The sequence below is a fragment of the Echinops telfairi genome, unplaced genomic scaffold (assembly GCF_000313985.2).
Source record: "Echinops telfairi isolate 266 unplaced genomic scaffold, ASM31398v2 ScPeMD7_30;HRSCAF=105, whole genome shotgun sequence".
Taxonomy (NCBI): Eukaryota; Metazoa; Chordata; class Mammalia; order Afrosoricida; family Tenrecidae; genus Echinops; species Echinops telfairi.
The window spans coordinates 3,571,471-3,598,617 of record NW_022103927.1 but is presented as its reverse complement, the minus strand read 5'-3'; the positions used below and the strand labels follow the sequence as shown (position 1 = coordinate 3,598,617).

Genomic DNA, 27,147 nt, shown 5'->3' with positions numbered 1-27,147 from the left:
TGAGCAGGGCCCTGTCACTGAGGCCTCTCCACCTCGGTCCCGGTCAAACTCAGTTTTCCCGAGCCCCGCTCACGTGGCCCCTCCTCTGCCGAGCCTCCCGGGCCCGCCGCAGGCGTCCCCAGCCCAGTGCCCCGCTCTGTCCGTGCTCTGAGCACCCGGGAGCTGACAGCGACGGTACCCGAGTCTGCCTGCCCCATTGACCTGGAGGGAGCTCTCCTGATCCTGATAGCGCCAGGTCCTTTTCTCCAGACACGGAGCTCCCTGCGCCCTGCAATCTCCCTCCAAGCAATGGAGAGATCTAGGAGGGTCGCCACCACAGAGGACTGTGTCTCTGGACAGGGCTGTGTCTCCCCCATTTGACTGGGAGCTCTCTGGGCAGAGCAGTCTAGGAACTCCCTGGCGTAGGGCTGTGACTCCGCCCTCAATCTGGAGGCAGCTCCTGTCTCCTCTTGCCTATGGGGCTGCCCTGACAGAGCTGGGAACTCTCAAGCCGAGATCGTGCCCCCCCTGAGCCAATCTGTTTCCTCTCTCAGACTGGGTCCTCCTGGACGACGGAACTCCTCTCCCATCAGTCGGGGAGCTCCCTGATCAGGCCTCTTCTCCATCATGACCTTGGACATGAATGAGCCAGTGGGTTGGGCCTGCTAGGCGCAGGTCACATAGCCATCCCAGCGTGGCTGACCACCCTCAAGCCCAGACTTCAGGGAGGGAGCTGGGGTCCAGTGTGGGCCAGGGGAGATGCCACCAGGGCAGAAGGGACCCGAGGCTGAAGCGTGGCCTTGGAGGCCAGGTGCCAGCATCAGGCTTCAGTGTTCTCACCGGTGACCCCTGTGCCTCAGACCCAGTTTCTACCTTCTGGAACTGGGGCTTCCTACCCTTGCCTGGGTCGCTGGTGGGCATAATGAGGGGGCTGATCTGTTCTGGGTGAGGAATGTGGTGGTCAGAGGGTGTGGGGCGGTGGTACTGAGGTCATGCGCTGCCCCCTCCCCAGATCAGCGGGCAGCTGTCCCCTCGCCTCTTCCGGAAGTTGCCGCCCAGGGTCTGCGTGTCCCTCAAGAGCATCGTGGATGAGGACTTCCTCTATGCAGGGTTAGAAGGGGGCCCGGCTGGGGTGGTGAGGGTGGAGGGGGCTCCCCCTTGAGCCGCTGCCTCTGCTCCTCGCCCCCAGACACATCTTCTTGGGCTTTTCCAAGTGTGGCCGCTACGTCCTGTCCTATACCAGCAGCAGCGGGGACGATGACTTCTCCTTCTACATCTACCACCTGTACTGGTGGGAGTTCAATGTCCACAGCAAGCTCAAGCTGGTAGGGCTGCGCTCAGCTCTCACGGGCTCCCCACCAGGCTGCCCGGGCTACCCCACAGACAACCAGGACCCTGGCATCTGCAGCTGGCTTGTGTGTCACGGGGTCGTGGTGGACGCTCTGCCTTAGCATCCGCCATGTGGGATTGCTGCCCGTAGAGTGAAGGTGGGGAATCGAGGCAGTTCCCTTTGGGCTAACTCACTAGCACAGGCCCTGTGGGACTTGTCCTTGCCCCCTAACCCCCCCAGGAGGCCACACTGGCCTTTGGCTCCTGAGGCCGCCATCAGGTGGGTTCTGGCTTACAGATGAGCTCAGAAGCGGGAGGGGACTTGTTGAGACCTTTAGCTAACCTTGGAAGCAGTGTGTCTGGCTGAGGCCCACCACTGTGCAGGAGGGGGCCACCACCCCACCCCTCCACCCCCACTTAGAAATGAAGCCTCGCCAGAGATGGGGCAGGGGCTGAGCCAATGAAGCGGGTGCCTGCGATAGCCCCAGCGCGGCCTTGGCTCCCACTCGGCAGCCCCACTGAGCCCTGGCCCTGCCCCTCAGGTACGCCAGGTGCGGCTCTTCCAGGACGAGGAGATCTACAGCGACCTGTACCTGACGGTCTGCGAGTGGCCCAGCGATGCCTCCAAGGTCATTGTCTTCGGCTTCAAGTGAGATGCAGGGCTGGGAGGCTCGGGGCGGGCGAGGGGCTGTCGTGGGGCCATAGACGGAGTCCGGGTGGCTGAGGCTGTGCTGCCTCCAGCACGCGCTCGGCCAACGGGATGCTCATGAACATGATGATGATGAGTGACGAGAACCACCGCGACATCTACATCAGCACCGTGGCCGTGCCAGCCATGGGCCACTGTGCCGCCTGCCGAGATGCTGGCCGGGCCCACCCAGGTGAGGGCCAGGGCCCGAGGGGGTCGTGGGCTGCCTCGGCCTCCCCTGGGGGCCGCGGGTGAGACCGGTGTGGCCTGTGTTGCTGCAGGCGACTCAAGCGCGCAGTGCCTGCGGCACGGCTTCATGCTGCACACCAAGTACCAGGTGGTCTACCCCTTCCCCACCTTCCAGCCCGCCTTCCAGCTCAAGAAGGACCAGGTGGTGCTGCTCAACACCAGCTACTCCCTGGTGGCCTGTGCCGTTTCCGTCCACTCGGCAGGTAGGCCTGCCCCTGCCTGGCCCTGTCCACAGACCCGTGAGGCCGGTCCCTGGACAGCCAGGCCCACACTGGGGCGGCCACAGCGCCGTCCCGTGGGGTCAACTCCTCCATCGGCGCTCTGGTCCGCTGTGGCCAGCAGGTCCCACGGGGGGCTGCTGAGCACGTGGCTCGGCTGTCAACGAGCTGCATGGTCTGTTGTACTTTAGTTTGGGCACGTGGGATGTTCTGAGCCAGAGATTGATTGCTGGGCAGCCAGCATGTGCTGCCCTGGTTGTTGACTCTGGGCTCAAGCCTCTCCTTTGGGGGATTCCCCCAGACCATGGGGCATGGCCAGGGCAGCAGTGGGGGAGCTGGCACCAACCGAGGGCTGGTGGGTGAGACAGGCTTTGAGGGGAGCAGACCATGGAGCCTACGTCTAAGAGTGTCCTGGGTGGGGCTTCAAGGTACAACGCCCGTGTGGGAAGCAGCGTAGGAGCAGTGACTGATCCCACTTACGTGAAAAGGCAAGCAGCAGACAGACAGATGCACACCAGACACATGAACGTGTCTGCCACGGGGGTCTCTAAACCTGCCGCCAAGCAGGCAGCTGGGCACCTTGGTCCTCAGACACATCCAGGGGCATCTCGGCTCCTAGCTGACTGAGCCACAGTGAGCAGGGCCCTGTCACTGAGGCCTCTCCACCTCCTTGGTGGCCGTGAGCCCACAGGGTGCCTGCCCAGATGGGCTGCAGCGCTGCACCCTCGCGGCTGTTGGTCCCCGACCCGGGGAGCAGCACTACCAGAGCTGTGTGCAGTGTCGCCATAGGAGACGTCACGCGGGACTTCTGACCAGTGTCGGTCCCACCACGTGACCTCACAGGATGACCACGGACAGGCATCTCTGGGTCTCTGTCCTTGTTCTGACGTGGGAGAACCCTGCCCACTCTCCTAGACTGCTTTCTGGAGCCCCAAGGAAGCCGTTGCAGGCAGAGGCCTCGCCCGGGCCCGCCACACGGTTGCTCTGGGAACAGGGGCTGTGTTCTCCGTGCTGACCCTCATCCCACCCACCCACCCCCTGGAAAGTGGACGCCCAGCAGGGAGGCTGAGGTGGAGGCTGACGTGGTAGGATGGACAGACAGGGCTGCGTGGACGCGCGGTCACATGGCGCTCGTCTGCCCCCACTGTGGCTGGCCGCTCCCTGAGGCAGGGTTTAGTCTGTCCCACCCTTGCTGTGCCTTCTGCTTGAGATGAGGCCAGAATGGGGGTCGGCACACCATGGCCCGAGGGCCTTGTGGTCCGTACAGGTGACTCTCAGGTAAAATGGAATCCTTTGGAAGGAGAGTGTTCAGTGGTGGTTTCATTTGTAAAAATATAATATTTCTGGCGAGTCTCCTAAAAGGGTCTCCTCAAGGTGCATTTTGGGGCCTCGTTGAGAGGATGCTCATCCAGGGCGGTTAGGAGAGCGTCTCTTGTCATCTCTTTTCTCTCTTTTGTTCCAGGCGATGGCAGCTTCTGCCAAATCCTGTATGACCACACAGCCTCGCCCCTGCCCCGCCCCAGCTCTCCACTGCCCCAGAGCCCAGAGGTGCCCCCAGCCCTCCCCAGCCTCTCTCCTGAGGCTGCCCCAGTCCGGCCCGTGGGGGCCCCCGAGCCCTCACCCGCCATCGCCAAAGCCAAGGAGTTTGTGGCCGACATCTTCCGCAGGGCCAAAGAGGCCAAGGGTGGGCCCTCCGAGGAAGTCCGGCCACCCCCCTGCCCAGGGCCCTCAGGCAGCCGCTGCTGCCCACCTGCAGAGCCCCTGGAGCCAGGCGGGGAGGCAGTGCCCCGGGATAGCCCCCCTGCAACAGAGCTCCCTGCCCTGGAGCCTGGCTACATCAATTATACCAAGCTGCACTACGTGCTGGAGTCTGGGGAGGGGGCAGAGCCAGAGGACGGTGAGCCGGGGGGCCTGGGGAGGGGGTGGTGGTGGTGGACAGTGTGGGGCCTCTGGGTCTTCTGACCCATTGGCTCTACCTCCTGCCGCCCCGCCCTCCTAGAGTTTGAGGATGACAAGATCTCCCTGCCTTTTGTGGTGACCGACCTCCGGGGCCGCAACCTCCGGCCCATGAGAGAGCGGACAGCTGTGCAGGTTGGTGCCAGGTGGTGGTGGCTCCAGGAAGCCTGCTGGTAGAGGGAGGCCGTCACAGGCCCTCTCGACTCCTGCTCCCCTGCCCACAGGGTCAGTACCTGACGGTGGAGCAGCTCACGCTGGACTTTGAGTACGTCATCAATGAGGTCATCCGCCATGATGCCACCTGGGGCCACCAGTTTTGCTCCTTTAGCGACTATGACATCGTCATCCTGGAGGTGGGCCCAGGATGGGACTGAGCGGGCCCAGCACCTTCCTGTCTCGAGGTCCCCCTTAACGGTGTTCTCTGTCGGCTCCCTCTAGGTGTGCCCTGAGACGAACCAGGTCCTCATCAACATTGGCCTGCTGCTCCTGGCCTTCCCGTCCACTGAGGAGGGCCAGCTCCGGTGAGCGGGTGGGGCCCCACCCCAGGAGCAACCACAGCAGCAGGGGAGGGGTGGGAGAAAGTCCCCACCCACCTACCCACCCCCGCCACCCAAGATCCTGGATAAGTCACTCTGTTGGTGCTTCAGCGATTAGAGGCCCCTGGGTCTGCATGGGCTCACCCCCTCCCTCGGCACCCCCTGCAGACCTAAGACCTATCACACCAGCCTTAAGGTGGCATGGGACCTCACCACTGGCATCTTCATGACAGTCAGCGTGGGTGACCTCACTGAGGTCAAAGGGCAGACCAGGTGAGGTGGGTCCAAGTGGGCTGCGTGGTGGGTGTGGGTGGGGAGATGGCAGGGCCAGGCGGCTGACCACCTGGCTGCCTTGCCCCTCAGTGGCAGTGTCTGGAGTTCGTACCGCAAGAGCTGCGTGGACATGGTGATGAAGTGGCTGGTGCCCGAGAGCAGCGGCCGCTATGTCAACAGGATGACCAATGAGGCGCTGCACAAAGGTAAGCCTGGGCTTGGAGGGGGGCCAAGGGCCTCGGACATGCTGATCCGCAGCACCAGCCTGGGCTGTCCTGGCTTCAGAGGGGGCCCCAGGGAGCCCTTCCTTCATGCTACAGGCAGCGGGTAGGCATTGCTGGCACTCCGAGGTGCCTTCAGGAACATTTTGGGCCCAGTGGGTGAGGGTCAGAGCAGGAGCAGGTGTGCCCGGCCAGCAGCAGCCTTACGAGGGTGCCCCCACTGCCCTGCAGGGTGCTCGCTGAAGGTCCTGGCGGACAGCGAACGGTACACGTGGATCGTGCTGTGAGGGCCCCCGCCCTGACACTGACTCCAACTACCTCCGCGGCCAGGGTGCCGGCTGCTCCCAGGCTGGCCTCTTCCCGGCCACGGCCAGCGATGAGGACGACGACGGACAGATGGACGGAAGACCAGCGCTAGTGTCAGGCTGCGGGGAGGGGGCTGGGCAAGGGCAATCCCGAGGCCCGAGAGTCTGGATGCTTCTTATTTATGCCTATTTAAGTTGGGACGGGGCAAGGGGAGGGAGCCCCCTGCCCCATCAACCACGAGTGCCCACCTCCACCCTAGATGGGCACCTCAATTTCTTGTGTATCTGCCCCCCCCCCAATTGCAGGTGTGGCCATTGCCCTGCCCTCCCCACTAGACTCTATCCCCCCTCCCCACCCTGTGGGAGGCACCTCTTGGCCATCCCCCCTTTGATTCTTCTCCACGTAATAAATGTTTATTTCTGAATCTTGCGAAGCTCCCTGCACTGCCACGGGGGTGGGGGGGTGGAGTCCTGCGCATTGTCCCCATCCTTATTCCCCCCACCCCAAGGCCCAGCAAGTCAGCAAGTAGCCAAATAACACAGCGGAATTTATTGTGTTTTAAGAAAGACTACAAAAAGATAGAAAACAGCTCGGCACTAGACTACCACACGCGTGGACACTTTCACCGCCAGGAAGGGGGGGGGCGGGGGCGTCGGGTGGGCGGGGCTGGCCCCCAAAGCTGTAGCACGCGGAGCACACACACGAGTGACTTTTGTACAATAGGTCTGGTTTTTTTTTCCTTTTTCGGTTTTGCCATAAACATCTATCGCACGGGTCGAAAACACCGAGAAAACCGGAACAGATAAGGCCATGATAGTTGGAGAGAAACCCAACGAGTTACTGACTTCGTTTGGTGGCACTCACAAATCGCACGGGAGTCGTGTCGTTCAGGGGGACAGGGTGGCACGGCACGGAGCGGGGAGAGCGGTGTCGGGGAAGGTTCCACTACAAACCAGCACAGGGAGAGGCCCTGGGAGGGGGCCTAGCAGGCGCTGGATGGCCACCCCTACTGCCTGCAGCAGGTGGCCCCGGTCGGCCAACCGCCTGGTGCTCTTTGGAAACTGGAGGCCAGGCCCCCACCCCCCACCCCACCCCATCACCCTGGCACAGCTGGGCCGGGCAGTTCCCCCCTCAAGCTGAGGGGCTAGGGAAGGCCCAGCTCTGGAGAAAATGCAACACCCACGGCTTTAATTGCACTTAATACCAAAGGGGAAGGGAGCAGTGGGGCTGCTGACAGTCGGGGTCCCCAGGTGATACCCACCTGTGCCCGCCTGGGGCTCAGCTGGGCCCCAGATAGGCTGTGCAAAGCCAGCGAGCTGAATAAGTTAATGGATCTGTGGGGGTGGGTCAGAGGGGCCTGCCTGCCTGCCCCCTTGGGTGGTGGGAAGGCGGGTGGGGAAGATGCTGTGGCCTTCGGGGCCAAGGGACCGAGCTGGCTGCCCCAAGGGGCACCTGGGCACGGCGGCAGGTTCCTTAAGGCACATCTTTTGTGTTATAGAGTTTGCAGCTGTGGCTCTGCCAGGCCAGTGATTGGGCCAGCCCTGGGCCAGGCGGGGGCCCAGGCCTCCCGTGTTTCCGAGGCTTCTCCGGGCCCAGACCAAGGCTGGAGCGCTGACAGGCCACAGAAGCAGTTGGGACCCTGGCAGGGAGGGTGGCGGGTGGGGTGGACAGGCAGGGACCGGGCAGTGGCCTTGGGCTTAGCTGGAGGGCAGCGCCTGCACGAAGAGGCTGCGTGCATCTGATCTCGCCAGCTTGGCGGGTGGCTCCAGGGCCTCAGTGCCCAGCGAGGGTGACTCGCTGCCGTCTGCCAGCGAGAGAGCCTGTGGCAGCTCGTCCTCACTCTCTTCCTCCTCCTCTTCTTCCTCATCTGGTGCACATGAACCAGGCTGGGCTCAGCGCCTGGCTGCGATGCCACCTGGCCTTCACCCCTGGCCCCTGCCAACCCCCCCGCACGGCCCAGACTGGGGATACAGCCTGCTTACCTTTGTCTGGGTCCAAGGGGTTCAGAGAGGTGGCCAGGTTGGCGAACTGGAGAACAGGGAGGGAGAGGAGAGGAGGGGGTGAGGACCCCGCCGCCACAGGTGCCCTGGCCCACGCCCTCACACCCTGGCTGCTGACCTCGCCCATGACGGCAATGGGTGTCTCGCCCTTAGCCTGGGCCACACGGTGCTCGATCAGGTAGTACATGTACTCATCGTAGAGCAGCCGGATGAGGTGGAAGGAGCCGAAGCTGGCGGCGCTGCGCAGGGTCAGGTCCCGTATCACCATGGAGCTGCGGGGTGGCCAGAGTTGATGCTCTGGCCGGTGGGGAGGACCCCTGTCCAGGGGCAGGGGCTCTCTGGGTTCCCGCTCCGCCCCAAAGCCCACTGCATGGGGGCACACCTGTAGAAAGACCACTTGAGAAGAAAGAGCTTGGCGGCCCTGGGGAAGCTGGCGCTGCCCTGGTAGGGCTTGAGCACCTGGCTCACCACGCCGTCCAGCCAGGCGGCCCACTGCTCCAGTGAGTTCTGCTGCTGCAGCGTCACCTTGAAGTCCTGCTCCAGCCGCTGCACCACTCGGTCTTCACAGCGGCACACCCACGAGGCCTGCTCCTAGGGTACAGCGGGTGGCGCCAGGGCTCAGTTGTGGCTCTGTGTCCGGGTTCCCCGACTGCTCCGTGCCCACGGGCCCCGTCGCGCTCACCTGCACGTTGGCAAAGTCCACGCGGTTGAGGTCGCTCAGCATCTGGTTGATCTGCGCCGTGTTCTGCAGGACCGCGCGCGCTGCCTGCGCCAGGTGGTTGAGCGACGTGTAGCGCCGCAGCGTCTGCGCGAAGGCACCGGCCGCCGCCACCTGGTGCATCCCAGGAAAGGGGATGTGCGTGTGTGTGCTTAAGGCTTCCATGGCCAGTACCCAGCTTCCCAACACCCCTTCCTGGGTTGGGGCCAGGGTCAGCGGGGCTTCGCCTTTCAGACAGACGTCAGCAGCCTCTCTGGGCTGGGGGTTTCCTTTTACTCATGGGGGGGGGGAGGGGAGCGAGTCCAGCAGGGCTGGCGCGGGATGGAGGTGGCTCATCAGCCGTCAGAGGCCCCTCCATCTGGGTGTGCCCTGCCGCCCCTGACTAACTGGCTTCTAACCAGCTGTCTGTCTTTAGAGACCATGGTAGCAAGTACTGGTGGGGACTGCGCGGGAAAGGTTGTCTCGTTCTGTGCCCATGAGACAGAGGTCCGCTCCAAGGCAGAAAGCTGCCTTCTGGGCTCACAGGTGACAGACAGTACCTGACCACAGTGCCTCTTCCCGGGGTCTCCTGTACCCCACTTTCCTCTCCTCAGGCCTCCCATGTCCCCACCCACAGGGCACTCTGCCGACCTCCCTCCGGGTAGGTTGTCCTAAAAAATGTGGGGGCTCTTTGAATTTCTTTTCCGAAGTGTCCCACTTCAAGAAACTCACTCTGTGCAAACCTTAAATGTAGATTTTTTTTTTTAAAGAAAGAAACATGCCTGTTTAGCGTCTGAAGGAATTTAAAAATATAACTTTTTTGCCCAAGAGCCAGCCTGCCCATCCGATCTCCTACATGGTTACTGAATGTGCAGCCACCTCCAGTGGTTTCCTGATAAATACCCTCTCCCCCTTTGGAACATTGCACATAGGTCCATGGAGCTGCCTGAAAAGAACTACTCCTACTACTCTGCACTCGGCTTTCCTGGCTGGGGCTGAGGCTCCGCTACCCGGGGGCTTCCGCTGCAACTATGAGCACTGTTCTCCAGCCCTGGTGGCGTGGTGGTCAGGAACCACGGACGGCTCCACGGGAGTAAGGCAAGGCTTTCTACTCCCAGTGTTGTGACGGCTCTCTGGCAGCCTTGGCAAGGTTCCATGCCCTGAAGGCCTGGACTCATGAAGCTGTGGTGGACAAGCTGCTCACGTGCTGACATCCAGGGCCCCCTGCCCCAAGGCCACCCCTGGGGGCCCTGCCCCACCCTCACCTTCACTCGCAGCATCTCCTCGGGGATGTTCACCATGGCGTGGGTGAGCCAGCTTTCCAGGCTCTTGGCGAAGTTCCGGATTGCTTGGGTCAAGGCACCTGTGGGCAGCCCAGGGGCTGGTCAGGGCTTGTGGGGAGCGTGGTCTGAGGTGGCTGGGAGGGGGGTGGGGGCACACACTCACTGGGGATGGGCCGTAGCACGTCGGGGATGAGGATCTCCACCAGGCCCTGGTACAGCACGTTGTCACAGTGCTTGGTCCACTGCAGCACAGGCTCGAACTTGGAGAGGAGGACCAGGCTGGCTTTGGGCAGCCGCTTCTCAGCCTCGTCGTGTCTGTGGGCCCCACCCCAGGGGTCAGGCGGGGTCTTCATGCCTCCTCAGTCCCAGATCAAACTGGAATGAGCCTGCTGCACATAGGCACCTCCCTGCCCTGTTCATCCCCAGGAGAGAACCCCCTATCCCACTCCTGCGTGGTGCCCAACCAGGGGACTTACATAGGCAGCGGCGGTGCCTCACTGGGCTGGCTGAGGTTGTACCTCCAGAAGGTCTTCCACAGGGTCTCCACCAGCGTGAACTGCAGGTTCACCATGACGTCGACGATGGCCTGGTGGGAGCCGGGGGCTCAGGGGGGCAGAGCCGCATGTTCTGCCCCCTGCCTCTGGTGGTACCCCTGCTGGCAGCCCCCCTGCCCAGCAGTCCTACCTCACAGTGTTCCCGGTACAGGAGCTGGAAGGCCTTGATGTCCCCGGGCCCGACGCCCTCAGGCAGCACTTTGCCCTGGAGGTCCAGCTCTGAGAAGTCAGGCAGGCTCCGGGAGGCGTCTGAGGGGAAAGATTTTGGGAGGGGCAGGGCGCACACCATGAGGTCCTCACCCCTGCCTGCCCACCCCCCCACCCCCCCAGTGAGTGGCCCCTTCATATGTAGAAGGGTGGGGAGGGAGGCTCTGAGGCTAGGGGAGGGCAGGACTCCCACCCAGAAAGTGTGTGTCCGGGATTATAGGGTCCTTGTGCCTCTCCCCTGCAGCCTGCGAGAAGCTCATCCCACCACAGCTTGCCCTGGGACCTGTGCCCACCCACCTAGCCAGGAAGCAGCACCAGTCAAGAGCACAGGGGAGCTTTCCTGTAGCCCCAGAGTCCCAGGGAGGGGAGGACCGAGGGCAGTCTGCCCAGAGGACACCCCTCCACTTGTAGGGTTTGTTCAGCCCAGGGCCAGGGTGGGACCACCACAAGGCACCAGCACCCAGTGGGGTTTGCTCAGCCCAGGGATTGCTTTTTCTGTGTCCTTGGATGAGACATTTGTTTTGAGAAAGGCTGAGTCTCTTGCGCACATCTCCGTGAGCTGGCTCAGACCTGCGCTGGGAGCGTGCATGAGGTGTTGCCCACATGGTGCCTTGACCCGGAACCACCCCAGTCAGTGGTTTGGAATGTTTTAGCATGGAGGGGGTTGATGTGGGGGCTCAGTCCCAAACCCCCCAGTGCTGTGGCGTAGGTGCTGACTCCCCATGGCCCTGCAGGACCAAGCACAATGGCCCACGGAGACGGCCGCCGTGCTCAGGACGACACCCTCGAGGTGGGAGTGAACCAGCAGCTGTCGGTTTGCAGCCGAGCCCCTTTAACCGCTGTGCCACTAGAGCTCAGTCACACAGAAACGCTCCCCGTGGGCAAGGAACACGAAGTCTCCTTGGAAAGGGGCCTTGGGATCACCTTCTAAGCAGGGACAGGGGTCCTGCCAGACTCCTGTGCCCCAGACCACAACTCCCACGAAGCCCACCCGTGGGGACTGCACCCTACTAGGCTTTGAGTCCCTGCTGCATGCCCGCCTCTCCCGGCCTCAGGGGACATGCTTTTGACCGGGGGATCCTCACCCAGGAACTGCTGGTACTGCTGGACCTGGGCGCTGATGTCTGACAGGCCGGCAGCCTGCTGCTGCCCCACGGCCACGCCATTGGTCATGCCTTCCATCTTCTGGATGGGCTTGAGCCTGGAAGAGAAGGGCGGGTGGCAGGGTGGGTGACGCTGGCTCCAGCTTCGCCCACCACCCTGCGAAGCGCGGCCCCTTCCTACCTCTGCTTTTGCGAGAAGGGCTGGCCCCGCACGGCCATGTGCTGCTGGTCCTCCATCAGGCGCAGCAGGGGCGAGTTGGCCTTGATGCGCAGGCCGTAGTAGTGGTACTTGGAGTTGCCCCTGGGAGGGAGGGACCGGGAAGGACGAGGTGGGGCAGGGTGCGGGCAAGCCCCCCCAGAGAGTTGGTGGTACTCAAAGGAGTAGGATCCCGCAGCCAGTGGCTCGGTTCCCGCCTCAACCCTGATCCGGCAAGGAGCAGGTGCGAGGCCAGCTTCATGCTGGCTACTGGGATGAGTGGGGCCCTATCAGGCTCCCTCTTGCTGGCGCTGCGCTAAGCTCCCTGTGCGCTACTTGTTCCTCAACCCCCCGAGGGGCACCGTACACCCCGGGAGACAGATGAAGCTGCGGCTCTGAGGGAGTGATGGAATGAAGGCCGGGATGGGCTGACTCCGGGACCAGGGCCAGGCAGAGGCTGCGTTCCTGTGGCCGTCCCCCGCACCCCCACCCTACTGGCTCCTTCCGGAGCCCTGTTTATGCACTGACGATGTGCACGCCCCACAGAGCGTTTATTCAGGGTGGGGCTCCAAGGAGAGAGGCCGCAGGGAAGGAGGATGGGGCGCCGGGGCCACGGACCACGCAGAAGGCCTGGCTGTGCAGAGGCCCTGGGGTGGGGGCCTTACCTGGTGCCGAGGCGGCGGGTGCGCAGGCCCATGAAGACGGAGCGGATGAGCTTGCCAAAGGAGGCAGCGTTGACGGGCTCCAGCTTCTGCTCCTGGCAGTGCAGCAGGTAGTGGCAATAGAGGGTGCTGCGGGGCAGGCTCACGCCCTCCGCCGTCTCGTAGTTGTCCAGCAGCCACTGGACCTGGAGTGGGGGTCGGGGGGAGTGGGGTCGGCAGAGCAATTCCCAAGCGTCAGGCTGACAACTATGCTATCAGGTGCGCCCCAGCCTAATCAGCTGCCCCCCAGGGCTGCCTGCCTTGCCCTCTCTGATCTATCCGCCATCGCCAGTTCTAACCACAGGAGTTGGCACTACTGGGGGCAAACTCCCCCTCCCCCTGAGAGGTTCCAGTCTAGAGAGGCTGAGTACCTCATCCCGGACCACCCAGGCTGAGTGGAACCCCAAGCCGTCGGCAGCTGAACACTTCAGGGCCCGTGACGGTCTCCTGTCGCTGGTGCCAGTGCCCATTGCTTCTGATAGCCAGAGGCCACCCTGCTGCCCAGGTTCCTCCGCCCCCACCCGCCTGCCCTGTCGGGGGCCTGGGTTGGGCACTTACGGTGGCTGGCGAGGCACGAGTGGTATGGGAGTAGGACTGGCTGGCACTGCCCAGCATGTACCCGCCTTGGATCACGTAGGTGCCCGCACCGCTGCCGCCGCTGCCACCACTGCCACCACCACCACCACCACTTCCGCCGCCTCCACCGCTGCTGCTGCTGCCGCTGCTGCTGCCCCCACTGCTGGTGGAGCTGCCCGACACGTACATGGGCACAGAGCCACTGCTGGGCACCGCCTGGGAGGTGGCGGGCGTGCTGACCTGGGCGGCTGTGCCTGTAGCCTCATAGTAGCTGGCGCTGGCCGTCTGCGTGTACAGTGGCGTCTCAGGGTAGGGGTAAGTGTTGGAGCGGCTGGGGAGGAAGCAGAGGGAGCGAGTCCGGATGAGGGCTGAGGGCCGGCCCCAATCCCAGTGCAGGCGATTCAGGACCCCCAGCAGACAGGTGCTCTGAGCTGCCAACCCTTCCCTCTCATGTGCTGCTGGTGGGTTCCCACCAATCGGGGCTTGCTGCTCCCACACGGAGACTGAGGTCCCAGCCTAGACATGGCTGACCCAACAATGGACAAGGGACAGGCCCTATCCTCGGAGGCAGACAGACCAGACACCAAATGAAATGGAAATTGGACTGAGGAGGCTCAGGAGGCAATAAGGTGGTCCCAGGGGGCCGTCTGGTAGCAATGATTGTAAGTACACAGATTGTAAGTCCCAGTCCCTGGGAACTGGCTCCTGCCCTGCCCCTGGAGGCTGACTCCACAATGTCCCCACCACCTCCCCTCTATTCCAAGGGCTTTGGAAATGGTTATGGGGCCTGCAAAGAGCAAGGAAGGCCCTCCTGTCCTGCCCAGGGCCCGCTTGAAGTGGACAATACAGATGAGGAGGACCGTGTGGATGGGGGGCTGGGGGTTAGCCGGGGACATGCTGCTCAGCCTGCATGTCCATTCTCTGAAGTGGAGAGCAAGCTGGACACCATGTCCGGTGTCTTGCCATAGTCTATGGAGCAGTTTTGATTTTTAAACCCTCGAAGGTATTTAATAGGAGCCCTGGCAGCACAGTAGTTACACATTGGCTGCTCATCACAAGGTCAGCAGTTCAAAACCACCAGCCACTCTGTGGGTGAAAGATGAGGCTTTCTACTCTCCTAAAGAGTTAGTCTCAGAAACTCACCCGGACAGTTCTACTCTATCCTACAGATACAGTGGCAGTGATTTGTTGGGTTTTTTGGTGGGGTGGGGTGGGCTGGGCTGGGTGTTTTAAAGAACCCTGGTGGAGTTGTCGGGTCAGCACTGGGCTGCTTAACTACCGGGTTGGCAGTTCAAACCCAACTTTTCTCTTTCCTTGGGAGAAAGGTGAGGCTGGGGTCTCCCATACAGATTATTAGTCTGGAAGCCCTATATAGAGTGGCTACCCAAGGGCTGTGGGTTTTTAAAAGGTATTTTATGAGACATCCGCTGAGTGAGGGAGTCAATGAGCACGCATGTCTCTGGACATGTCCTGGATGGGGCTAGGGACAGGGGCCAGTGTTGTGGCCGGCACAGGCAGCATGCCACTGAGGAAGACGCCAAGGACTCCATAGGGTAGGGTCCCATGGACACTGAGAACTGTCTGAGTCCTTGTGCCTGTGACCCGGTGGAAGGAACCCCAAGGAGGACCAGCTGAGGACTCCAGGTGCCCGCCTGGGCCCCTAACATCTAGGACCCTCAGGCTAGCCTCCACTGGAATGCCCACTATGATCCAGCAGCGCGGGCTTTCTGGAAGCCTGCTGCTCCGCCGCTGCCTGGCTCTGGCTGGTCATGCTGGGAACAGCGGCTGACCTGAGAGGCGCAAGGTGCCCAGTGTGAGGGGCTGCGTCACTCTAGGAGCTGGCCCACTCCCAGTGTCATCCTCTTGTGGGTAGGTGGTGGGACCAAAGTGAACCCCAGACCAGTGCAGAGAAAACACAACTGTAAGACACTGGATGGTAGCAGCTAGGGAGAAAATGCTCCGGTGGAGAGGTGGGTGCTGCTGAGGGTCCCACTGCCTGCCCTGGTGCAGAGCCTCATTGGGGACCCACACTGGCAGCCGCAGCAGGAACTGGTCCATTGGCTCCCGCAGAGCTGCACAGGGAGCATGGATGAAGCCAAGGTTTTTACAAAGGACAACGCTACCTACACGGACCACCGGCTGTGTGTCGGGGAAGAAACAGGGCAGCTGCCTCTGCTTCCATAGGAGCCCTGGTGGCACAGTGGTGACACACTGAGCTGCTAAATGCAAGGTCAGCAGTTTGAAGCCACGGGCCGCTCCACAGGAGATGCAGCCTCTGCTCCCCAAAAGAGTTAGTCTCAGAAGCCCACAGGGGCTGGTCTACCCTGTCCTAGAGGGTCGCTGTGAGTCTGAAGTGGCTGATGGCAGTGAGCTGGCCTGTGTGTGTGTGCTCTGGCAGGACAAGGGGTGCTTTCTACGTGCCAGCATCAGAGGACATGGAGGCAGAGTGTAGGCAAGGGGGGGGGCGAGAGTGAGAGTCAGTTCCTCCTCCTCCTCTAACATTTCCCATTGCCAAGTAATGTTCAATTTTGCCAACATTTAAAGTGAAAACACACAGGTCTTAGATATGGGGGCCTTGGCCCTCAGCTGAGGCTGAGCACAGGCTGGGTGGGGGCCTCTGTCTCTGGGGGATGGCAGGCTGCCCCTGGGGAGCCCCCAGCCTCCTGTAACCTAGTAGCTGGGGGGAGGCAGCCAGGAGGAGTCCTATCAGCACTCACATGGCGCTGGCCGTGTAGCTGGCATCGCCGCCCTCCACATACTGCACCTGGCTGGAGTACACGTGGGGCACAGGCACCTGCTGCAGCTGCTGCACCTGCAGGGAGAAAGGGTGCCACACATCAAGGCCCAGCCTCCCCTGCCACATCCGAGGGGTGGATGCCCCGGACACACTACGACTCTCTGGACACACCCTGGACAGGGTCAGGGACAGAAGCCCAAAAGGTGTGGCCTTGGCAGGGGTGCAGACTCAGCTGGAAGAGCAGACCGAACTCTCCTGCTGGGCCTGGGGGCAGCAGTCACGTGGGGCTCCTGACGGGAGGACAGAGGGGCCAGGCAGACTATGTGGCAGGAAGGTGGGACCCAGGAGCAGTGCCAAGCTCTGGGCTGAGGCTCACTGCTAGAGCAGAACTCTAAGACCATGGACAGGGCCTTGGGGAGAGTGGCCCCCAACTGACCACTGTGGGGGCAGGGCTTAGAGACCTGGACAGTACAGTAGGGATGGAGCTTGGGGTCTGAGCTGGGATCACAGTTTGTAGCGCAGAACTGGAACTTCCAACCAGACCTCAGGGGCGGGATTCGAGGAGCCTACTCCACCCCAGGATCTAAGGGCAGAGCCTGGACCCGGGGGACTGGCCCACAGGTGAGGGGAGGTCCTATCCTGCGGGGCTGGGGGGCAGCCTGGGCCGGGCGCCGGCGCCACGGATCCCGCCCCCGCCCGCCCGTCGCCCCCCTGTCCCCACCTACTTTGAGGGCTGTGGCGGCCGTGCCGAACACTAGCACCTGGGGGACTCTCTGGATCCTGACCCTCTGGTCGGGGCTGGCTCTGGCCGGGAGCCCCGGCAGTGGCTCGATGACCACTTTCTGCTGCGGCAGGAGCAGGTGCGGGGGCAGCACGCGCACCAGCTCCACCCATTGCTCCGCGCAAGGCTCTGCGGCGGGCGCCGCGGCAGCCGCAGCCGGCAGGTAATGGAACCGCGGCGGCTCCGGGCTGCTGAGCTCCGGGGCCTCGCCGCTGCGCTCGAGCAGCAGCAGCGGCGGCTCCTCCAAGGCCAGCGCGCCCGGCCTGTGGGGCGGCGGCTCTGGCGGCGGCTCCGGCCGGGGCTCCTGCTGCTCTGCCTTCCTAGCGGGACACTGACTGCCTGAACTCTGGAGGACAAACAGAGACACTGGGGGGTCACGGTGGGCAGGGCCCAGGCCGCACCGCCCACCGGGCTGCTATCCCGCCAGACTCCCGCCCAGGTGTGGGGGTGGGGTGGGGGTGGGATGGCAGGATCCCAGCGCTGAGAAAGCCGGGTGGGCTGCAATCCAGATCTCGGCCTGGCTGGGGAAGGGTCCCTGCAGCACAGGTGTGTGGCTAAGAGGGGATGAGGGAGGCAGAGAGCTGGGAACCCTTAAGACCAGTGGCTCCAGCCCTTTGTTGGGGTCCCCTCAGACCTGTATCCTCCCCAGCCAGGTGGGGGACACAAACCTCTTGAGCCACGTGGACGGGTTGAAGCCCCTGGACGGTCAGCTGCTGCACCGGCCCGGCTTTGGGCGTCTGTGGCGTGGCCTGGACCACGGACCTCTGGGAGGGCAGAGGCAGGCTCATAAAGCCCAAGTCCAGGTAAACGCTTGCTCTCCTAGGGAGAAGCCCCCAGAGCGCCCAGGCACAAGTGGGATACAGGCTCCCAGAAACCAGAGGATGACAGGGAGTGGCAGAGCCAAGGTAGAGCTGGGCAGACTGAGAGACCAGCGCCTGCAAGCCATGGTGACCCTCGATGTCCTTGCTGTACCCCCTGCAGGTGGTCCCATATCCTCAAGGCCAGGGACAGAGGAGTGGTGGAGTTAAGAATCCAGCCCAGGTGTGTGTAATTCAGGGAGGCTTTGGTGTGGGGTGGGAGACTGACAAAGTGGTGGCCTTTCTGCTATCACGCTCAGAAAGGTGTCTACAGCCCTCCTTGGCTTACCCAGGGCTCGGGACCCTTGTATCTTGAGCGGGGACAGCCAGATGGCAGATAGTCTGGGCCTGTGGCCTCAGAACAGGCCTCTTCCAAGGAATACAATTGAAAGCTGGGGTCCCGATCTGAGCCCCTTAAGGGTAGGCCATGGTCTGGTCTTGGGGCAAATGGCAAACCTGTCCTCAGGGCCCAAGGCCTTGATGGGCCCCAAGCTGTCCTAGGGCCGCTCTGAGTGGGACGCCTGCTCTGCCCTGATGGCCTACCAGCTGAAAGGAGGACTTGAGGCAAGGCCAGGGTGGCAAGTTGGGCTGGGCTGGGTCTCTCAACTCGAAAGGTCATAGGCGTGACCCTCGGGGACCCCTCACCCCAGCCCTGCCCGCCTTGGCCTGGCACCTCTTGGCTGGTGGGGATGCTTGGCTGGACACTGCGGACCTGTAGCTGCTGCGGCACTGTGCCGGTGGGGGCGCCGGCTGTCTTGCTGGAGCTGTTGGCCTGCACCGGCGATCTCTGCAGGGAAGGAGACACGCACACTTGGGGACACTTGGGAGACCTGGCCTGATGAACCCCAGCTCAGGCCTGTCCGCACCACCGGCTGGTAAAGGGTACACATCCCGTGCCCACTGCCTGCCTCAGCCCTGGTCACTCCAAGGCTGGGGGTCCTGCAAGGCCAGTCTCAGCCCACGGGGCTACCTGCAGCCTCCATGTCACAGGGGCTGGCACTCAAGGTCAAGGCCCTACGGCCCTGGGATGAGGGCAGGCCTGTGGCGGTTCTGACGGGAGGGAGGTGCTGGTCTCCAAGTTTGCTCGAGCTGACTCTAAGTAGCCCCACAAGCCCCCCCACCCTCTTCCCAGATGAGGGCTGAGGCACTGGGGCCACTCTGGGGTGTGGTAGGACCAAGGCTGCCCCCAAGCTGTCGCCCTCATGGTATCACCTGTTGTTTTACAGAGGACAGCTTCAGGACCTGGCCAGAGCCCCCCGGGAATAACTGGGGATTCTGAGGGGACTCAGCTAGAGTTTCGGGCCACTATGGCCTGCCCATGTCCAATAGCCTAGATGGTATTTGTGAATCTGGGGTGCCTGGAGGAGGCTCTACTGCCTTGGGGCAGTATGTGGGAAGCCCCTTTGCTCCTCGGATACGTTTGTGACTGGCAGGGCCCCTGCCGCCACCCAGGCCAGCCCTGCTCAGAGCGGGCAGGGTCAGCAACCTGCTTAGGGAAAGGGTCGTGTTGGCTGGGTGTCTACAGGCAGGGAGCCCACCTACCTCAGGCGGGGAGTGCACCTGCTGGGTGCTGTGTACCGTCAGGGAGACCTGGCCACCCTTGCCGCCCTGGGCCGGGCTCTGGACCACCAGGCGCTGGGTGGGGAGAGCCTGTGGCTGAGGAAGAGGATGGTTCAGTGACGGGCGTGGATGGCGGCTGCCCGCTGTGAGGCTCTTCCTCCTGCAGCCCATCATCACCCCCACCTCACCCTGAGTCACAGAGCTAGTGTGTGGCCAGGCCTGTGATGGGGAACCTGGCCTCGAGGCCACGCAGAATGCTCTCAGCCAAAACCCAGCAGAACAGAGGCCAATTCTGTGGTCACCCCTGGGACACAGGCCTGAAGCTCTGGGGGGTAGACTCTACCCACTACCACCCCCCCGCTTCGTTCCTTGCCTCCTTTCCTACCCATTCTTACCCACATTCAAGTCTGTCTGCTGAGACCAACTCCTGGGGCTCCTCCGCTCCCTGCTGCTCCTGACCTTACCTGGGGAAGGGCCAGCCCCAGGATGGGTCCTGGTCCCCAATGCAGGAGAGGGTGGGCCTGGGGGCGGGGTACATGCTTACCTGCTGAGGCACCTGGATGTTGGTGAGCTGCAGAGGTGACATGTGGCCCGGCTTGGCTTGCACGCTTGTCTGGACCAGCAGCCGCTGTGGGGGTAAGGCATCAGGGGCGGGCCAGCCCAGGTGGGCAGGAGGACAGCTGCGCTGACCATCTTGATAAGAGCGGGTAAGCAGATGGCTCGGCAGGAAGGTGAAAGGGAGGGGAGCCTTCGCCTTTGCCCTCACCCCAGCTGCCCCCCCTTCCATGCCTCCCGCTCACCTGGGAAAGGGGCATGCCCTACCTGCTGAGTGCCCTGCACCTGCTGCACCACCTGGGTGGGGACTCCAGTCTGGCTGGCTGTGGAGCCCGGGCTGGCCTCCGACACGGTTTCACTGGCTCGCATGGCACCTTCTGTGGGGAGGGGGTCATCATCCTTGGTAGGCTGTCCCTGCCCTACCCCCACCCTGAGTCCAAAGAGAGGGGATGCCACACTGACATGGGGCCCTGTGAGGTCGGGACTCCCCAAGAGTTCTCCTTACCCACTGGATAACCTAGTAAGGGCCACTCAGCAGAGTGGGGTGCAGGACAGAGGGACCCAGGCACCTTGACATCTGGATGTGACCCCCCGCGCCCTCCTCACCGAAGGGTGCCTGACAGGAGGGCTGAGGAGCTGCAGGTGTGTACAGGGAAGCCTGAGCAGGGGGTGATCTTTGTTGCTAGGACAGGAACTGACTTCCCAGCCCTGGCGTCACCTCCTCTGCGATGACCCCTGCTAAGAGGAGGGGTCTCCCAGAAAGCCTCCCTGGCCTCCCATGTCCTGCCACCCCTGTCGTCCTGGGGTGTGTTGCTAAGTAGGCGGGTACTCACGCTGACAGGCGGTCGAGAAGAGGCAGTCATAGAACATGATGCCTGCCCTCCACCCGGGGCAGATAGCCCAGCGCTCCTCACCCACCTCTGAGGGAGCAGCCGGGTGTGTGGGTGGCTTTATACCTGCAACCTTGGGTGGCTAATCCTCCTGGGGGATCCTACCCCCTTGGAATAAACAGCCCCTCCTGGCGGCATCACCCAGTGTGGAGCCAGGCTTTCACGGGCTCAGCCCTGTGGCTTGAGGCTGGGTCCCCGATACCATCTACCATCGGCGGGCACAGGTCAAGTTTCATGCACATTGCACTGAGTGATTAAAGGGAGTGGGGGGCAGGGGCAAGGAGGGTGGCAGAGCAGGTGTCCCCCAGTGACAGCTGGGAGCTGCTCCCCCAGCTGGAAGGATACCCTTCTCCCTGTCCCATGTGGCCTGGCCTGCTCCCCAGCTGTGTTGAAAGCCAGATTGGGGATGGGAGGAGCCTCCAGGCCTGTGTTTCCTGCTGCTCCCTGCAGGGTGCCGCACCCACCCTTCCTGTGTGCTCCAAGGGGCTGGCAGGATTGGCATAAACGCTCTTCCCTGCCCCTCTCCTCTCCCCCAGTATCAAGTGAGGCCACCAGGCCAGAGAAAGTGACTGCCCAAGGCCACCCAGCTGGGCAATGGCCGGTGGGGTCAGGCCACGTGGCACATGGGTGTCACTGGTCATGCTGAGGCTGAGGCCCAAAGGGCAGATGCAGGTCCAGGGGGGCAGTGAGTCTGGGGGCCTATGAGGGCATTGTAAGATTGAGGGGCGCCAGGAGGGGAGGAGGGCTGTCCCTCAGGGGCCATGACATCAGGGCCAAAGCGGGGACAGTGCACTCTGGATGGGAGCAGATGTGAGGGCAACTTGTGGACGGTCATTGAGGCAGCTTCTTTGCTGGCATCTCCCCTGGCATCCCAGGGCCATGCAGGAAGGCCTGCCCTGAGATGGCCCTCTGGGAGAAAAGTTAAGAAAACTTTACCATGAGAGCCCCCTCCCTGCCCTCCACTGCCTGGGGTATCTGTGAGGCACAGGGTGTGTGTGGGGGGGAGGGTGCTGCTGACCGCATGGCAGCTGGTGCTTAGAACCTGCCACCCCCAGTGCCAAGGCTGGGCCACTCAGCAGGAGGCGGCAGGGGGTGAGGATAGTGCTGGCATCAGGTGTCTACCCCATCTCCCGGACCTGGACCCCGGCTGCTTCTCACACAGGGAGCTGGTGAAGGTTCAGCCTCAGCTTCTCACGCGGCGCGGCGGCTGCGTGGGCTGGGCTGGGGACCGCAGCTATGTCTGCGTGCCTGGCCAGGAGGGCCCTGCTGTGTGAGGCAGGAAGAGGCAGCCCATTTCCTGTCCCTGAATCTGATCTGACAAGCATCTCTGCGGAGGGGCGGCTGCCCTTCCTCCCGCCCAACCCCCACCCACCCAACAGGCCTCCCTGAGCCGCTCCCAGGGGAGGGGCGGGGAGGGAGGTCTGGGAGGCCCCGCTCAGAAGGCTGCCCCAAGTCCCTCCCGAAGATGGGCAGGGGGACCATGCCCTGCTCCCCCAACAACTGACAGCAGGGGTTCTCCTTGCAGGGACCGCTGCCCCTCTCTGCCGGGCTGGTCCCTGCATGCATCCCCCTCCCAAGAATCCCAAGGAAACAGGAAGCAGGGAAGTGGGTGGGCTGGGCCGATCCCTGGGCCAGTGCCAGCGCCCTGGGGGCTTCATCCCCATCTGGCTGGCCGCCAGGGCACAGAGCCAGCGCCTGGCAGCCTGGAGGACAGGGGCTTGTGAATCTGGAGCCTTGCTCCTGATGAGTAACTTGAGCTCCCTTCACATCGCCTGCAAAGTCACCTTTGGGCAGGCAGCGGGCAGCTGCCAGGGCAGATGAGCTGCCTTCCAGCGGCAGCTCCAGGCCTGGTCCCACCTTTCCCCTCTCCTTCCCTCCCCCTCAGAGTCTGGAGAAGGCCTCACCCCCATCACTCAAGAGACCAACTCCTGAGGTCCCAAGGCAGCCCCCAGGTGAAAAGGGACACAACTTGGGTGGGGTCACTGCAGAGAAGGAGGAAGAGGCTCCCTGCACAGCAGGTTTGGCCTGTAGGGGTGAAGCCACCACCTCTCCCTGCTGGGGGCAGGCTGGGGTAGGAAACTCCCCAGGACCACTGGGTGAGGGCCACCCCCCCAGCCCATTCAGGGTAGCACTGCTGACAGGCTCTTCTGGTCACTTGGGCAGTCACAGCACTGAGTGATTAAGGGCTGCCTGCCATTGCCCGGAGGGGTGGCCTTGGGCTCTCAGGCATCCAGAGAAACCCCAGCCCAGGGCCAGTGCCTATTCCTCTTCCCTGGCCTCCAGCCACATCCTGGTCTACCCTGGAAGGAGCAAGGGGCGTTCTCAGAGGAGCTTCACAGGCTGCCCTCCCCACCCCACCCCTGCACCCAGCACATTAGCAGGGTCTTGTGGGAGTGGGGGCGGGCTGGGGGAGAGCAGGGTAAACAGAAAAGAGAGCAGACTTGGGGTGTCAGGGGTTTAGAGCTGTCACCCACTCTAGACCCTCACTCTGGGGTCCCTGGACCCTGAGATAGCAAAACCCCATAGTTGGTGGGCCCAGGAGAGGGGACAGGTAGGGGCGGGAAAAGGGGTGGAGAGCTCTGGTGAGCACACCATTCTGGGCTCTGGGTGCCCTACCCTCCTGGCTCAGGGTCAGGCACTCCCCTCCCACCACGATCACCCCCACCTCCCACCTCAGCTGGGGAGCCCAGAAAGGTGATGGAGCAGCTTGCCAGTGGTGGGAGGTGGGGCTGGGGGGTCATGAGGGGAACACTGGGCAGACCTGAAGGTAGCCCCCCCCCACCCCCCCGCCCCGCCCCGGGTGTCCCAACCAAGCCTGGCAGAAGGTGGGGTGGGTGGGGCCAGGATGTGACAGGTCTAGTGTGCTAGTTTGAGGTGGATGTCCTGGAGGATGTAGCACATGCGCTGAAGGCTGCTGGGGCATTAGCAATAGACCTCATAGCTGTCTCTCTATGGGCCAGAGCAGAGCTGGCCCACAGGGTTTCCGAAGAGGCTTGAAGGAGCATCTTTCAGCTTGGCACATGCAGGCTGCTGAGAAGGCAGCGGGTCGGGCCAAACCAACCCCCTCACGGCTCCACAGGCTCAGGGACCAGGAGTGTGGCCTTTGAGGGGGGGGACAGGAATGGGGGCCAACGAGGAGGCAGCACAGCATCACTGGGGGGTGCTGAGAACTGGTGGCTGCTGTGACCTCAGGCCAGGCGGGGTCCTGAAGGCAGAGGCTAGCCCACTTCATAGGGCTCTCTCCCCAGTTGGTTAGGAGGCTCTGCCCTGGCCCTCCCTGGGCCCCAACTTCCCAGATGGCCTGGTCACTGGTGCTACTCTTCGTATCATCCCACAGTACCTCTTGCTGGCTTCCAGCCACACCATTGTCCACAAGGGGGACCAGGGCCTCTCTCCTGCACCCAGTCCATCAGGGAAGCTGAGAACCCCTTTCCCTGCTCCCTGCACCCAGCCCATAGCACCCTGGGAGGAACCAGGGACTGAGGACGATGCTCCAGGGAGGGAGGCAAAGTCCCCAGGGTGCCAGGACCCCAGATCTCAAAGGTGTGAGAAAGTGACACCCCAGGCACCTGCTCAGCCATGGGAACCTCCCAGAAAGGGCAGGGTGGCTCCTCCTGGCCCCGGTGACCCTTCCTGGGTGCCACTGTACAGAGGTGGTGGTGGTGGCAGCGTCAGGGTGGTTGGCGTCACATTGCCATTACTCAGGCAGACAGCTGCCAACTCCCTCCCACCGTCCCCTCCTCCGTTAAGCTCCTCTGAGTAGCTCAGAGAGCCCCCTGGCTCCGAACACTTACCTGCTACTGTGACCACGATGTACTGCTGGGATGCTGGGGCAGGGGTGGGTGCCCCGGACGGCTGTGTGGGCGTGGGGGCAGCCGGAAGCTCCGTTACGTATTGCTTCTGGCTGCCTGGTGGCTGCGCCTGGGGCTGGGGGCTCTGCAGCTCGGTGACATACTGGGGCTGGGGGGTGGCAGTGGCAGCAGCGGCAGTTGGCTGGGGCTGGGCCTGTGGCGGCGCCTGTGGCAGCGGTGGTGGCGGCGGCGGCTGTGGCGGCTGGGGCTGGGCCTGTGGCTGCTGGGATGGTTGTGGGGCTGCCTGTAGCTCAGTAACGTACGCCTGTGTTGCCATGCCAACAGTGGGGAAAATGATAATAAATAAGGCTTTTTTTTCTCTTCCTTGGGAAGAAGGGGGGGGGGGGGAAAAAAGGAAAAACAAGAATTAATCTACAACAGAGGAGAACAGGGGCAGTTCCTAGCTCCCTGGAGAGAGGTTTGGGTTCATCACTAACTTAATTAACTCCCAGCCTGGTGGCTGAGCACAGCCTGCTGTGCACGGAAGAGCTGTGGGCAAGGCCAAAGCCTCTTAGGGGGCTTCCGTTGGGCTTAGTGTGTGCCCCCACCGCTGCCTCAGGTCAAGCTTCCCCTGCTGGGGGCCCTGGGCTGAATGTTGACAAATAGCTCTATTCCCACTGGGCCAAAGCTGGCCCCTCCCCTCCTTCCTGGGCCAAGGACATCCCTCGAGGGTGAGTTGGTGTCTCCCTGGCGCTTTGGTGGCTGGGTGCTGAGCCAAGCGCTTTATACACTTTTTATGACCTTAAACTTCGGACCCACCCTTGTCTGCCAGCTGAGCAGCAGAGGCTTAGAGAGGGTATGAGGCTGGGCCCCAGCCACACAGCAGGCCAGGACAGGCGGGTGGGTGCCCTGCGCCCTGGACTAGGTGCCAGGCTGTTAGACAGCAGAGCAGCGAAAAGGCTGTATTCTGAGCTCCTAGTCCAGCTCCCTACACACACGCCACCCGGACCCTGAGGGACTAGGTTTTTCCCAGCCTGAAAGGTCTCCTGAGCTGCTGCGGCCACAGGGGCTGCTGGACCCTCTCCGGAGGCAGGTGCAGGGTCCCTCTGCTGGCTGCTGGGCAGGCATGGCCTTGCTCCTGCTGAGCCCTGGGCTAAAGGTTTAGGGGTCCCTGTCCATGTGAGAATGGTGGAACAATGGAGGAGAGGGAGGGGAAGGGGCTGCAGCACCTACACTTTCATCGCCTTTGCTTAGCCCCTGGGGGGGTCTGAGTTTGGGAGCGCTGCTGGGGGCGAACCATGACCTGGGCCCAGGGGCTCGTTTGCAGGGACCGTCGGCACCTGTGCACTGTGGCAGGCCAGCAGGATGCCCCCTCCAACTGCAGGGTGACCCAGAGGGAGACTGTTAGGGGAGGCTCACTGGCCAGAAAGCCGGCGCTTGGCGCTGGGATGGAGGCACTGTCCCCTTTGTCTAGATGAGCACAGCCAGGCTCCTGTGGCCTGCCCAGAGCCGCACAGCAGGGGCGAGGGCACGCACTCTGCTCCCTGCCGGAAGCACGGTCTCGGGATCCCGGTTCATCTGCTTCTCCCAGCAGCACGCGCCCCACAAACACTCATCTTCAGAGAGGAAGCCCAAGGCCCATGTCGGCAATGGGGTTGGGGTGGGGGAGTTGGTCTGAGGAAGGTGTTCTTCAGCCCTCTCTCTGCGTCCCTGTTCTGGACTTTACCAGCAAACTCAAGAGATCTCCAAGGCGGCGGGGGCACGTCCAGAGAGGGGAATAAGGCCGGGGTGGGGCTGCCACCCAGCTGGGCAGTTATGGATGAGGGCTTCCCAGGCCGAGGCTGCCAAGCTGTAAAGCAGGAGGCCGTGGAGGACAACACCAGCTGGCTGAGCAATGCCCGCCTGGCGCCTGGCGCGGTGCAGTGACAGTGCGCGACTCTGGCTCCCCTCACTGTTCTGGGCCCTTGAACATGGCACCAGGAGAGACACAAAGTCACGAGGCTGGCCTCCGTGCCCGGCCCGGCTGCTGGTACAGATGGAAAGGAGGGCTGTCACTTGGGTGTGTTCAGCTATGCTAGGAATGGGCAGGGACTCCACTGGCTGCTGCAGGTGGAGCTGGCAGAGGCCCAGAACCACCTCACAGACCAGGCAGAGGTCAACTCTAGCCTCCCTGGGAGGCTGCACTCCAGGCTCCAACCCAGCCAACCTGGACGCCTCTCCCCACCAGGGGCTCAGGGTTCCCTTCACTGTAGTCAGTCGGTGGCCAGACCTACCCAATGAGAAGCCTGGTGTCTTTTAACTGCTAGACTGGAGGCATTACCAGCCCTCCTCTGGGCCTCAGTTTCCCATCTATCCTGGGGCGATAAGTTCCGGACGCACAGAGCAGACAGTTCGAGTGAGGCCATGGCCACAGATCAGCTTGGCACGGGAAAGTGCAGATTGTGGAAGCTGCTACTGTCTATTCCAGACACACCTGGCAGGTGAGGGGGAGAGGTGGGCAGGAGCCTCAACCTGGGACAGAGGCACTGGAGGGGGTGGGGTGGGGGTGTCTCCTCAAAGTTTCACATTCATTAGCATCACTTGGAGAAGTAGTTAAAACCTGGATCTCTAGGCCCCTGCCACCCAGAGAATTTGGGACTGTCCCAGAATCAGCTTCTTTAGCTAGCACCCCGAGGTAACTCTGAAGCAGGTAGGCCTGGGGGGTTCTTTGAGAAACCCTGGTCAAGCTTTCTCAGGGCTGCGGCTCGGGCTTCCTATCGCTGGAGTCTGCAGCACCTGGGGAAAGGGCCTTAAGAGCTCCACACTAGCTGGTCATTTGAGGAGCCTGGTGGCATAGCGGTTATATGTTGGGCTGGGCTGGTCACCAAAAGGTCACCAGTTTAAAACCACTAGCCGCTCTTTGGA

At 62.7% G+C, this 27,147-nt stretch overlaps 2 protein-coding genes across 6 annotated transcripts in view; one reads left to right on the top strand and one right to left on the bottom strand.

The window, feature by feature from the left end:
• DCAF15 (DDB1 and CUL4 associated factor 15) overlaps nucleotides 1–6,179 on the top strand; it is a 6,685-nt gene extending 506 nt beyond the window's left edge. Inside the window, exons 2-13 of the mRNA XM_004715490.2 lie at nucleotides 992–1,089; nucleotides 1,169–1,304; nucleotides 1,851–1,957; nucleotides 2,050–2,189; nucleotides 2,278–2,448; nucleotides 3,926–4,360; nucleotides 4,463–4,554; nucleotides 4,644–4,772; nucleotides 4,858–4,940; nucleotides 5,124–5,228; nucleotides 5,319–5,434; nucleotides 5,681–6,179. Of these exons, the coding sequence (XP_004715547.1) occupies nucleotides 992–1,089; nucleotides 1,169–1,304; nucleotides 1,851–1,957; nucleotides 2,050–2,189; nucleotides 2,278–2,448; nucleotides 3,926–4,360; nucleotides 4,463–4,554; nucleotides 4,644–4,772; nucleotides 4,858–4,940; nucleotides 5,124–5,228; nucleotides 5,319–5,434; nucleotides 5,681–5,736 (1,668 nt within the window). The 3' untranslated portion in view covers nucleotides 5,737–6,179. The remainder of the gene's footprint in view (nucleotides 1–991; nucleotides 1,090–1,168; nucleotides 1,305–1,850; nucleotides 1,958–2,049; nucleotides 2,190–2,277; nucleotides 2,449–3,925; nucleotides 4,361–4,462; nucleotides 4,555–4,643; nucleotides 4,773–4,857; nucleotides 4,941–5,123; nucleotides 5,229–5,318; nucleotides 5,435–5,680) is intronic.
• Nucleotides 6,180–6,289: 110 nt separating this feature from the next.
• The window catches only part of RFX1 (regulatory factor X1), a 27,689-nt gene continuing 6,831 nt past the window's right edge, over nucleotides 6,290–27,147 (bottom strand). Inside the window, exons 2-21 of one of the 5 annotated variants that reach the window (XM_045289747.1) lie at nucleotides 24,247–24,627; nucleotides 19,830–19,939; nucleotides 19,552–19,635; nucleotides 18,990–19,103; nucleotides 18,121–18,234; nucleotides 17,259–17,354; nucleotides 15,790–15,884; nucleotides 13,055–13,403; nucleotides 12,461–12,642; nucleotides 11,781–11,900; nucleotides 11,582–11,697; nucleotides 10,420–10,538; nucleotides 10,212–10,321; nucleotides 9,899–10,050; nucleotides 9,718–9,815; nucleotides 8,438–8,587; nucleotides 8,138–8,346; nucleotides 7,874–8,027; nucleotides 7,738–7,783; nucleotides 6,290–7,622 (exon numbers count right to left, since the gene is read on the bottom strand). In XM_045289747.1, coding sequence (XP_045145682.1) covers nucleotides 7,453–7,622; nucleotides 7,738–7,783; nucleotides 7,874–8,027; nucleotides 8,138–8,346; nucleotides 8,438–8,587; nucleotides 9,718–9,815; nucleotides 9,899–10,050; nucleotides 10,212–10,321; nucleotides 10,420–10,538; nucleotides 11,582–11,697; nucleotides 11,781–11,900; nucleotides 12,461–12,642; nucleotides 13,055–13,403; nucleotides 15,790–15,884; nucleotides 17,259–17,354; nucleotides 18,121–18,234; nucleotides 18,990–19,103; nucleotides 19,552–19,635; nucleotides 19,830–19,939; nucleotides 24,247–24,580 — 2,922 coding nt within the window. In that variant the 5' untranslated portion in view covers nucleotides 24,581–24,627 and the 3' untranslated portion in view covers nucleotides 6,290–7,452. The other 4 variants (XM_045289748.1, XM_045289749.1, XM_045289751.1 and 1 more) reach the window with 4 other exon arrangements.